The sequence below is a fragment of the Haliotis rufescens genome, unplaced genomic scaffold (genome assembly GCF_023055435.1).
Source record: "Haliotis rufescens isolate VD_foot unplaced genomic scaffold, xgHalRufe1.0.p SCAF_1, whole genome shotgun sequence".
Classification (NCBI taxonomy): domain Eukaryota; kingdom Metazoa; phylum Mollusca; class Gastropoda; order Lepetellida; family Haliotidae; genus Haliotis; species Haliotis rufescens.
The window spans coordinates 54,833,960-54,847,229 of NW_025963779.1; the positions used below are offsets into that span (position 1 = coordinate 54,833,960).

General features: G+C 42.0%; 1 protein-coding gene across 1 annotated transcript in view; it reads right to left on the bottom strand.

The window, feature by feature from the left end:
* Positions 1 to 9,397: 9,397 nt before the first annotated feature.
* The window catches only part of LOC124131543 (KH homology domain-containing protein 4-like), a 30,394-nt gene continuing 26,521 nt past the window's right edge, over positions 9,398 to 13,270 (bottom strand). Inside the window, exons 18-20 of the mRNA XM_046494855.2 lie at positions 12,917 to 13,026; positions 10,712 to 10,777; positions 9,398 to 10,580 (exon numbers count right to left, since the gene is read on the bottom strand). Coding sequence (XP_046350811.1) covers positions 9,847 to 10,580; positions 10,712 to 10,777; positions 12,917 to 13,026 — 910 coding nt within the window. The 3' untranslated portion in view covers positions 9,398 to 9,846. The remainder of the gene's footprint in view (positions 10,581 to 10,711; positions 10,778 to 12,916; positions 13,027 to 13,270) is intronic.

Here is a 13,270-nt window from a genome sequence, read left to right on the forward strand (position 1 = left end):
CATGCTATTTGTGTTGTCTCTCTTGCATCTAGTAATTGCGCATGTGAAACTGGTGACCTTTAGTCACTTTTATTGTCAATGTAGCCTTTTGGATTTTGTTCATTTACAAACCTTTAAGTGAAATTGTGAATTTGAATCAGGGAGTATGTTTATGAAAAGACTCAAAGAAAGTCATAAAACGAAATGTCACAGGTATTGCATGTTTTGTTTTTGCAAGAAAAGCTAATATTGGGGTAAAACACAATGTTCACATTAAACTATATTTTCTTTTGAGGATCGCACGCATAACAGGACATTTGTTACAAATAATGGATCATTATTAGTAACAGTTACACATGCAAATTCAGATTTAAAATACAGCCAGGAAGTTAAAATGAATCAATGTGCAGGGAAATTTAATGCATTACATGTATAATACATGTGAATGTTTTACTTAGTGCTTCGATATCTGTGCTGCCTTTCAACCAGCCAGTATATTTGTACTACAAGTAAGATTTGATCATTGTAGCCAGTATATTCGTAATGTACTTGCTTAAAATTAATGCATGAGCTAAAGCTTGTATTGCAGAAAGTCAGTAAACTGTCAATATGTTAGAGATAATCTTCAATTTTTAAATTGAATGACATCAAAGCTGTATATTAAATGTGCCCCAAACATTTATGAATGTGCCAAAACCACTTACCGACACCCATATTATATAATAAAAGTAATATTTTAAAAACTATATTATTTCAAATTTTGATGGCATTACTGTTTGGATAATTCATCCAAAGTTTCATAGTAACCGCATGTTCAGAGAATACAGGAGAATGTAAGATTCTTCACGTACTTCCATTGAACTTAAATAAAAGGAAGACTTTGTTATACAGTGACAACCGCAAAGAGGTTCTGACAGAACAGACACACAACATCAGAATAGTGAGAGAATAGCTGTACACAAATTTGTTTTGAAATGTAATGCTGCACTCAGCAATATTCCAGCTATATGACAAAGGTCTGTAAATTATGAAGTCTGGACCAGACAATCCAGTGACTGACATCATGAGCATCGATCTACGCAATTAGTATATGATGACATACTTGACCCAGAGCCTGGTGCGAACAGTCTGCCCAACCCACGTCATAACACAGTAGGGTTTCCTCAAGCTGCGTAATGGAATTAATCGATAACATATAAGCCAAAGGATCATGAAATACAACTTCCCTAAGAACTCACTGCTTATCATAAATGTTGATACACAATCACTGAAAATAGACTTGTTCTTGTACCATCAATACTGCCCTGGAATCATTAATACTCAAATATTAGTATTACAAGGTACACAAGGTGTTTTGATGCCTGTCACACTATAGCTGTAATATTGCTGAGTGCAGAGTTAAACAACAAACAAACAAACAAAACAAAACTGAATAACCTTGACTTTCAATGACACCCCAAAATATGTCAGAAAAGGTCCTCAGAATATATAGGAGGTACATCAGGCATGAAGATTAACAACTAACTTCTGCTCTAAGCGTGTACCGGTAATTAATCAAACCAATTACAGGCGGCTGCATAATAACATTATTGGCATGGGTAATAATGACGTTGGCATGTTGTATAAATAGAACAATAGTTATCATTGATAATAATTCTAAGAATACTACCTCTTTTACATATCTGCCATTAATCCTGTATTTTGGCTTTAATCACACTGACTAAAATTTTCAGATTTTCAATAGACGTTCTCTTCACTGTCAATTACACACAATTAATTGTCGCCAAGTAGTCTCGTACCCACCCACGCCGTGACATCACAATGGCGGCCATATCACTTTTCCCCCTCATCTCCCACTGGAGGTAGATAAATTGGGCAGGTGGGAGGGGGTAATTTGTATGTAATTGAGGTAGTATTCTTAGAATTATCAACAATGATAAACTATTGTTTGATAATTCTTACAAAACTACCTCTATTACATATCTGCCAGAATATACCAGAGGGAACGCGGTAACCCTATAGACTTGATCCCAAGTAACTCTAGTAACTCCCTGTGTAATTGACAGCAATCCTTTTCTGGAAACCATAATGTACTGATTCTAATCCTACTGATATAATTTCCTCTGAAATTCCCCTTGAGGACTTAAAAATCAGAAGCTATGTCAATAACCAGTCAAATATGTGATAGTATCACCACATTTACGGTTATATATGCTGATTTTAACCATAATAAATCTTGATTAGTGACCTATAATATCAGCGATTACGTCACTTCCGGTTCTCACGCCACTTCCGCTTATGGTGTCACTTCCCCTTTTGGTAATGACGACTCTTTAGGTGTATTTCTACCACAAAGACGTCATTTCCTGGTTAGGACTTTGTTCAGCTATTTCAGACGACGTCACTTCCGGTTCCTCTATTACTTCCGGTTATGACATCACTTCCAGTTAAAGGTGATAAGATGACATTTAAGGTGCTTCTAAACCATCCTACACCTGATGGGCAGAGTACCGGTAATCAAGTGTGTACTTACCCTCTGATGCTGCTGGTGTCGGATCATTGTCTCTCTCTCTCTTCTCTCTCCCCCCCCCCCCCTTTTTTTTTTTTTCGATAGAAGGGTTGAAACTATTGTCAGACGATAGTTTGCGCCACGAACACCGGACCAAGGGAATACATGCTCTCTAGGGCCGGCTGCACGTCACGTATGTAAAAGCTGGTGAAGGTGTTTTGTGAGGCCCACTGACAGATGGAAACTACTTGTTCTACTGAGACTGTAGTCCATGACATGAGACTCGTGGCTAGGGCTCTTATTTCGTTAGCTGAGCAGGATCCGAAATGTGGCATGGAATTCTGAGCCAGTGTATAACTTTGTGCAACTCTGGCCTTCATCCATCCTGCTAAAGTAGCCTTGGTGATACCCTTGTTCGAGTTGGTCTTACAGGATAGGAAGCATCTCCTTCGATAGCGTCTATGTTGGTCTGTAGCCGAGAGATAGAACTTGAGAGCTCTGATGTGACATAAGAGTCTGTCTGATTGATCCACTGTTGGTCCAGGGATTGTATAGTGTCAATGACCCAACTGTCCCATTGTGGTAGATTGGTTCTTGGCTATGAATTCGGGGAGCGATCTTATAGTAATTTTGAAACTCTTGCTGCTTGGCATGGCTAGCAGAAACGATGTTTTCCTGGCTTTTTGAAGAAGGGTAGCCTTCACAATGGGTCGTAAGGTTCCGTTATCAGTGCCGATAATACAACAGATAGATTCCACCTAGGGAAGATACGAGGGGACCTTATATCTTCTGGTAGAAAGGATTTAAATAATATGTTGAGGATGGGATGGTTTCCAATAGATAATCCATCATGTTGAAGTACAGAATGAAGGGATCTATAACCTTCTATCGTCCCATGTCTGAATTTATTGTCTTGACATAGATAAAAAGGAAGTCTGCTATCATAGGGATTGATACAGCATTATCAATAATCCCTAGTCGTCTTCTCCACTGGACAAACTTGTCCCATCTGTTGTCATATATAAGGGCGGATGAAGGTCTCCATGAACTTGCCACAGCATCCGAGGCAAGCTCAGACTAACCACATGTTTGCATCTTCTGTGCGATAACTTCCAGGTGGTTAGATGTAGGCTGGGCAGATTTTTGTGGAATATGCTGGACTTGGGCTGTCGTAGCAGAACCCGACGAGGTGGTAACTGTATGGGTTCCTCCATTAGTAGCTTTAGTGGTCTGGGGAACCATGCCCTGCTGGGCCATACTGCGGCTATCAGTATTATTGTGCAATCCGTCTCCTCCACCTTGTGGATGACCTTGTTTAGGAGAGGCCATGGTGGGGATGCCTAGCCGAATAGATTCGTCCAATCAATCGAAAGAGCATCGATCTGGTGAGCTCTTGGGTCTGGAACAGGACTGACATAAACCGGAAGTTGGTTGTTCTGGCAGGTGGCGAATAGATCTATGTGTGGTATGTCCCATATCTTGGTTATCCAGCTGAAGATCTGTGGATGTAATGTCCATTCTGTTGCCACTATTCTCCCCCGACCTGAGAGGCTGTTGGCCAGTATGTTCAGTTTCCCGGGTATATGTCTCACTTCAATCCAGCAGTTGAAGGAGTCTGCCAAGGCAAACAATCGTGTAGTCTCCGTCATCAGGGAGTTGGATCTGGTTCCTCCCTGCTTCTGAATATATGCCACTACTGTGTTGTTGTCCGTGGCTAAGACAACTGATGATAGATGAAGCTGTGTTCTCCATTCCAGGATGGTGTAATATATGGCCTTCATTCCAATGCAGTTGATATGAAGGTTTTTCTCCTCTGTGTTCCACGATCCCTGTACAGTGAGATCGTCCATATGAGCTCCCCATCCCGAATCTGACGCATCTGTGAACAGATGGTGTTCTGGTGTAGGATAAGTCAGCAGTATGCCACTCATCACATGTTCTCTGTGATTCCACCAATGGAGGTCTTGGAGCAAAGTGGGAGGTAACTGAGACTGGAATTCTAGTAGGTCGTGAGATCGTGTAGAGTTGACCCATGTCTGTAGAGGACGTAGCCTCAGCCTTCCTCTAAAGGTCATATCCTGTAGAGATGCTGTCAAGTTGCCTAGCAGAGACATCCACAGAGACATCATCCACTTGCTGGGTTGACTTGAGATTGATTGGATCATCATCGATCCTCATAGACATAGATATCCCCAGTCTAGCTGGAATCTTGCTCCGATGTATATAATGTCTTGGACCTGACTTGGCTGGGAAACCAAGGAAAGTCATAAGCTGGAATAAGAATATCATGTTCTGATGTAGCTGATCTTTTTTCCTTGGTCTGCTGCTAAGAAGACATCCAGATAACCATGGATTCGAACTAGCTGGAGATGGGCGAACTTGATGACTGGCGCTGTAATCCTGGTGAATAGCCAAGGTGCTATTGCTATCCCGAATGGTAGGACCTGGAATTCATAGCATCAGCCATTGATTGCGAAGTGTAGATATTTCCCAGATGATGGGTGTATTGGGACGTGAAGATATGCATCTGTAAGATCTAGGCTGATAAGCCAGTCTCCCTTCTTCAATGTCGGCTGCAACTTCCGTATGGACTCCGTCTGGAATTTTGGAGGCGGCACCAGATACCTCATATTGAGGATCTTTAGATCTGTTATCATCCTCATCTTAGTTGTGTTCTTCTTCAGGACTAAAAAGACTGGGGAGTAAAAAACCTTTGGTGTTGTTGAACTCCTTTAGTTCCCGAATGGCTCGCTTCTTTAGTAGTTTCCTGACTGCCAATTCTGCAGCTGCTAACCTGGCACCAGTCAGGTGAAACCCTCAACCCACAGCGTTTATGTTCAGGCTCGGGTGATTCCTGTAGTGTAGCTTGTAACCGTGAGCCATGACGTCTAGAATCCAGTGGTCGGGCGTTCCAATTTTCGGCTTATGACAGAAGGCTTCCTCCCACTGGGCCCGGAGTCAGCGTTCTGTTGAAAGACAGTAGGCGTAAATCGCAATTCATAGATGTAACCAGGTCAAAAAGGTCTATAACGTCGGAGGGGGTTGTAAGAAAGTCAGAATTTTCTTTCCCCTTTGCCGCTCTATCTTCAACGGCAATTATATCCCTGTTTCTTGTAGTCTTGCTGACGAAAAGTCCTGCGAAGATTGTTGCTTGTCGTAGCTCCGTCTCGGTTGGAATAAATAATTCCCAGAGTGGACCAACTTCTGAGGAGGCTGTTTGGACGCAGATGACTTATGGTCTAAGGGTTGTTTTTGAGAATGTGATGACTCTTGCCGCAAGGTCTATGGTTGAAGGCTGGAAATGCTTAGCTGTAGCTTGTTACACTTCATCTATCACATTACTGAGTTGAAGGTTGTGGTAGCTGATATCAGTTGCAACATCAGCCTCTTGGTCTGGCTAGATTCGGCCCTTGACCTAATCTGGGATAGGAGCTGTTGTCGCTGTAATCTCAGTAACTGTAAGGAAGTCCAGCCTTGGGATGCTTGTAAATCTTCCTGCATCTTAACGACCAAGTCAAGGAGGCTGTGATTTAGTCTGACTTGATCAGTCCTAATAGTCATGGGTGTTTGCGGCGTGATTCCTTCATATGATGGTTGTAGAGGCGGTATGATGTGTCTGATTCCGGCGATGAACCAATTTATATATGCCCCAATATTCATGGAGTATCTGGCAACCCATGCTAAATCCTTGAAACGTGTTGCTGATAACGTAACGTTCATGTCGGGATTGCGCACTAATTTATAGAAATCCTCATACAAGTTTTGGAACTCCAGAAGTGTAGCATCCTGCGTTTTGTATGTATAACTTCCGTTTCATAGGTGGAAGAGGTTTATGTTTATTGTGCTTGAGTCTATGGATATTATCCGTTGATTTGTCTACAACCTTGCCCATGTAGCTGGGCCAAGGTAACATCTGATGAATATGCTGAGATGGAGCAGGTGCATGACATCCCCCGTATTCCGGCATCTGGGGTGGTGAATCCTCTGTCACATGTAGCCGAAGTGGAGTCTGTGCGACCATTGGACGGTCCGTGCAGCGGCCATACGGTTCCTTCACGGTTGGCTAGCTGGACAGCTTATCAGTTGGTAGGAATGCTGTGGCTGGTATGGCTGGCTGGCTTGGTTACCGTGGACGGCCTGTCCATGGATACCGTGCGGCTCCCGTCTGGTATTGTTCACTGGTCTAGAGCTGGCTGGCCAGCTAGCTGGCTTGGTGACTGGTCCATTGGTTTGGTTACCGGGAGTCATGCCGTGGCCCATGGCCTATGGCTTGGCCATGGTCCGTGGGCTGGCCGTGCAGCTCAACTAGTAGCTCTTGTGTAGGCTGGCCCATGGCCGTGGACAAAGAACTTGTAGTCTTAGCCAGAGCTACCGTCCTGATCTTAGCATCCATATCAGACAGATTAGACTCAAACATGTCTTTCACCATCTCCTGCTGTTCTGTCAGTAGCTGTTGAAGGAGACTCATGGTGATTGCAGGAGATGATGGGGTCGCTGGAGAGGGAGGCACTGGGGTAGACACTGATTTCTCAGTGGTAATCTTGTCCATTTTCTTCTTCGCCACCTCTATCCTCTTGGCCTTAGTCACGGTCTCTGACATCTTGGAGAAGTGTGGCTACATTGTTCACATCTCTTCTCCATGATGCAGGTCTTTCCTCTGCACTTCAGGCAGTTTATATGTAGATCTCCCGTGATCATAAATCAACCACACTTCTTACACCCTGGGGTGGTGGGAGACAGCAATCTTATTAGAATAATCTTAGGTTAATGTGACCAACTACCAGGTGCTTGATTGTCACTACTACTATAGTAGGTGTTGACCCTAGCACAAACAGGAAATAAGTGATATGGCCGCCATTGTGATGTCACGGCATGGGTGGTTATGAGACTACTTGGCAGCAACTAATTGTGTGTTATTGACAGCGAAGAGGACATCTGTTGAAAATCTGAAAATTTTAGTTAGTGTGAAGCCAAAATTCAGGATTTATGGCAGATATGTTATAGAGGTAGAAGTTTCGTAAGAATTATGGTATTACAATATGCCACTCTTGGTTGTCATTTGGAAAGCCAAGGCATTCATTTTTCATTGACCGTCTGCAGTTGGAAGCGTCAAAGGTTGACTTCAAAGAGTGAAATAAACATCCTTTCTATCTACAAGTCATTTGCCATGTTTGTGTCAATCCCTGATGAAAGTACTTCTGTACCGATACATTTAGACAGTATTTGCTGTAAGGTATGGGAACTTCATATCTGTCTTAACACATTTACAACAAGAAATGTTTTTGAAAGTGATTGGAGTCAAGTTCACTCTGAAGAAAGCAAACCTTGAATCCACGAGTTTAAAAAAAATAACCTGGACTGCCACCACGGGTCCCAGTGAATAGAACTCCAATACCAGGGTCTGGTTGAGCATGTGGTACTTGCACGGTCAGGTACAGCACAGTCCTCTGCCTCGAGAGACAGGCTTACCTCATCTCCATGGAACTGTGGGGAGGTAGATTTATCTCTGCTGTAGCTAGAGTTCGGGCGTGATACTTTATCCTTCCAGGCAGGGGCATGAAAAGAGTCCGTCCCATCCCGTCTCGCCGTAACAAGTCTTCATGTGGGTGGTTCAGCCTGGTTCACACTTATCTCTTCTAGTTCCGGCTGGTTGTTTATAAGCTTTTGCCACCAAACTAATAGTAGATGTCTTAAACCTTTGATTACCTGGTGACCTGATGGAAGGTAAGTAATCATCGTTGATGGAGAGTAATACATATCATGTACATGCTGATATTCTTCATCTGCATATTTACTGCGTCCTTGCATTTTGCAGGCTTGCATTTGGTTGGAGATTGTACCAGTTTGTACAAATTATCAATTCTGGGACACAGTAGGAAAGGACAGTTGTGTCTCTTGTACATGGACTTACTGACTTGAGGCACTGCTAATCTATCGACCGTCACTTTGGCCCTTTTAGGCGAATCATCAACCTAACTAATGACTTTTTCCATGAAGGAGGGAAACCCCAGAGTGGTAAAGTGTTCCACTTAGGGGATTGGTTCAGCAAAGCATGTGTGATCAATCATCTGGGTTGTAGGCTCGTCAGTACATGATAGCTGTAAGTCTGGTATAAGATGAAACAATTTATGTACAATGTCTGCAAATGAGTAATTGTTTGGCGTCATCTACTGGCGCATCCGTAGGAGACATTACTGTTGGGAGTCATACCTCACAGGGAGCCTGTGCTGGGGTGAGCCGGGATCACGTGAGAGTGTCAGCCAGCTAGAGGCTCGGCTTGCACATGGTGCGTGCCAAGTAACGGTGACAGTGGATGAGTATAAGTTGTCCGAGCTATGATTGGCTGTCTGTTTACCTGTGGCTAAATTGACAATATCTTTAAGGCTTTGCACCAGCAGCCCAAGATTTTTCAGCATACTGCAATATATCAAGGCAAACTTCAGTAGTTTCTGAAAAAACTTGTCCCCATTTCACGAAGTATGCACAAAGTTGAAAAGCATGAAGTAAGGGCCGTAACTCTGTCAATCTCATTAACATTGGATTTTAGTTCTCACTACCACTAAACAAAGATCTGAGGTCATGATATTACAGGTCACGTCACGGTAGCAAGAACTAAGATCTGATTTTATTGAGATTGTAACTCTGTTAAAAATGAATTTAAGACACTAATTTTCGAAGTCATTTGAGATAGTGGCCAGTAACATCAAATTTCATTTCTCTAACTTAAATAGTTTTTGAGAATATCAATCTCAATTGAAAAGCAGACAGACTGAACAACTAACATTGAAAGTTTCATATAATAGTCCAAGGAATGAAGCCATGATGAAGACATGAAGGAAATGAAGACAATCCATTCCTTGAATATACATACTTCTGATCAGAAGAGCTGTTAAATAAAACATCAATTAGTACAGCTGAAAAGGTAGTTTATTGGAAGTCAAATCATATGATACAACCATTACACTATATACACTTTGACAAATGTTATCAATAATTGCATATGGAACAAATTGTTTCAGTTCCAGAAATGAAACTTTATGCCACCAATTAATCAGTAAATCAGATTGAAGATTCCTTTTCAAACTGAATTGTCATGTTTATCCCACACGAGCACTACGATACTTGAAAAGCGTCAGGATAAGATATGACAAAGTCACCAACACACAATGCTGTAAGACACAATGTACACATTACTCTGCAGCTTTGTACACATTCACTGTATTCTGTACAATGCTGAAACAGTTCACATACTGTACTGGTTAAACAATCACACATAACACAGGCACTCTTGTACTGAACATCTTCAGGCCAACACAGCTAGATCCAGATGCAAACCTTTGTCATCCTCTTCAATTTTCTCATACCCAATACTGCATCCCTGGGGGCGGGAACTGTGACTGGGGTGGTGGGGGTGGGGGAGGCGGTAATGGGGGCTGCGACTGCTGGCCAACGAATTGTTGGGAGTAGCCATTCTGTGGCATAGGAGGGAAGGGTTGGTTGCTTTGGAACTGGGGCTGTAGTCCTTGACTCTGCTGAGAGGGGGGTGGTGGGGGCTGGATTTGGCTGTGTTGGCTTATAATCATCTGGGCCTCTGGGGGCCGAATGTTAGGTGCCTGTGAATAAGGTGGCTGTGGGCTTGGAGGTGATTGGTGATAGTGAGGCACACTCTGGGATGTAGCGACAGAGTAGGTAGGAATCTGTTGCTGATGGTGGAACTGCTGGGGAGGGGGAGGATATTGTTCAAACTGTGGTGGAGGGGGTTGCCCAGCTTGGCCATACTGTTCCTGTGGGTTCTGAGTATATTGTTCAAAGGGGGAAATCTGCTGCTGGTTCATCTGCTCGAAATGCGGAGGGGGAGGGGGAGCAGGAGGAGACTGTCGAGGAGGACCTTGTGGAGAACCAGATCTGAACGCCTGAGGTTTCCCACCAGGAAAATGAGGATTATAAAAGTCTCTCTGTTCCCGCTCTCGTTCCAAATGTTCTCGATGTTCCTGTTCCAACAATTCTGCATGTTCCCGCTCGACATCTGGTGGTGGTGGAGGTGGTGGTTGTGTTCCTCTACGTTTGCTCTCATCACCTTCTTCTTCATACCCTGGAAGACAGAATTCTCAAGAATAACAGAGTTGGCAACATGATTGAAAGACTAGTATATATAACATTATACACAGACACATGTGGAATATAAATCTGGGACTGCAGGTATGACAAAACATATGACAGTACCTAAGTTAGTCTTTGACTTCTTCTCTGTGTCTGGTTGACCTTGCCCTGAGTGACCGCGTTTCACACCTGGACAAAATGAAAAACGTGAATATGAATTTACTTTCTTTCCAAGTCAACTGAAAAACATAAAGGAAGGCAAAAAGCTAAGATTGTGAATTTCAGATCTGACTTAGAGCATAAGAATATAACGATAACAGATGTTCCATCAGGCATCGTCCTTATTTCAGGACCTGTGAAGCAGGGATCCAGAAAATTGAAAATCCAAATCGGACATTTGCATTTAGGCCTCGCCCCCTTCAAATAGCGTATTTTAGTACGACTTTTCACACACATTACAAGTTGTTACATACAGTGTTCCCTCGTTATTGAGCGCTTCGGTTATAGCGCGGTAAAGCATGGCTCCAAAAATTTACTAACATTTTTAGCAAACTCAAGTTTTCCAATGACACAATGTTTTCGCCCATCTCAGAAAACATTATCAGCTGATCACCGCGATCATGTCACACCGGAAATACAAGTCAACAAATCTGAACTGAAGAACGCAATTTAATCTTATCATTATAACATCTGGTAATAAAAAAATTTGTTCACTGTTTATCTGCACTAGAGTTTGCAATATATTTGATTAATATTATTCAATATTTCATTCAATAATTATAATAATGTTTACAATAATTTCGGCCAAATCGTATGCAAAGTGATCGTTAGATCGCACAACTCACCGTTATTTACAACAACCAAGGTCAGATTACTGCTATTGACGCCTCGAAACGAACTTAAGTTGCAAGAGAATGGATACACATATCATAAATGCAGTACCATGACTCGCTAAAAGTCATATTTGAGGCAGTTTGAATATTAAATGTCAACATAACGTTTTCACAATCGAAATACATGAAGCGCGAGAAGTCCCTATGGTGACTGGTCAAAATCGTTTAATACGTCAAAAAATATCCTGCATTCAATCTGTACCAAAGTGCTACGCTTATGGTTCTTATAATTTTAAGTATATTTGGTGGAAGCTGCAACTAAAATAACACAATATTGGAATATATTCTTCCTGATAAAATAATAATTTCAGATACAATTTCTTTCAACCATTACATCAAAATTCTTCAAAGTGGTATCTCTGGGTACGTTTTAACTGAATCACTGGTAGGGAAGCGTGTGCACAGCTAATTGCTATTTCTGGCTTAGTTTACGAGAAAATACACAGGGTAATCTTAATCTCTGCATATAAAACAATACCTTTGAGAGCAGGAAATACATTTTAAATGGTAAAATCATCATGTCTAGTGATGTTTTATATCAAATTTCATACTTTTATTGACCAAGTTTGTTATGCCTTTTTATTCACCTGAAGTCGTTGAAGGGATAAGATAACGCTCATCAATTATTTGGACACCGAAGGTAGCGTTGTTTGTTTTTTAAAATGTCCGGACAGAAAAATTTAAATGTCCGGTAAACAATATTTTAAACCGGACATTTGAGATTCCCAATCGGACATGTCCGGCGCATATGACCGTTTCCGGACCCCTGCTGTGAAGATCCGGGGTAGAATGGGTCTTTCACAACCCATGCTTGCTGTAAAAGGTGACTATGCTTGTCGTAAGAGGCGACTAACGGGATCGGGTGGTCAGGCTCGCTGACTTAGTTGATGCATGTCATCGATCTCAATTGCGTGGAACGATGCTCATGATATTAATCACTGGATTGTCTGGTCCAAATATTATTTACAGACAACCATCATATAGCTGGAATATTGCTGAGTGCACAGCTGATTGCCATTTCCAGCTTATTTTACAAGACAAATACACATGTAATCTTAATCTACGCATATGAAACATTGTCTGGCACACACTACACAAATACCATTGAATTTGTAAATCATCATGTCTAGTGATGTTTTATTGTAAGTTTCATGTTTTCATTTATCAAATTTGCAAACGGCAAGACAAGCACACAAACTCTTATTGCTGCCATGACCATAACACGAGATGCACAGTAAAGCAGTGTGCATGTAAAGTAACTGCATGCTTTATTGGATCACACTGTTTTAAGTATTGTAGCATTTCACTGCCGGGGCCGTGTGTTCCACACGCAGAATATTTAAGGATTTAACTTTGGGGAGAAATGAAAATAAACACGAACCATGCAGCGGATTTTATGACGATGTGGGCCTTTTAGCCTAAAGGATGCAAATACCTTTTATTCCAGGAGGCGGCATGAGATGTTTGTCTGCCTCAGGTCTGTCATGTACCGATGTTGGGGGAGGCGCCATCACCACTCCGTTATTGGCCTGACTAGTGTACGGCCTGCAGCATGCAACAGTCAATGTAAAATCAACCCTTGGCGTCTGGACATTACACAGGAGTATTTTGAGAACGCCTGACTAGCATTGCTTCTTTTCTTGTCCACATTATTAAAAGCCTGTTTGTTATAGGCTGTGACATTTCTATATGTAAATCACCATTCTCATTGGCTTGTAAATAAGAAATATTATAACAACAATATGTTTACAATTTTTTTCAATACAATTCATCATGCAAGAGATCAGCA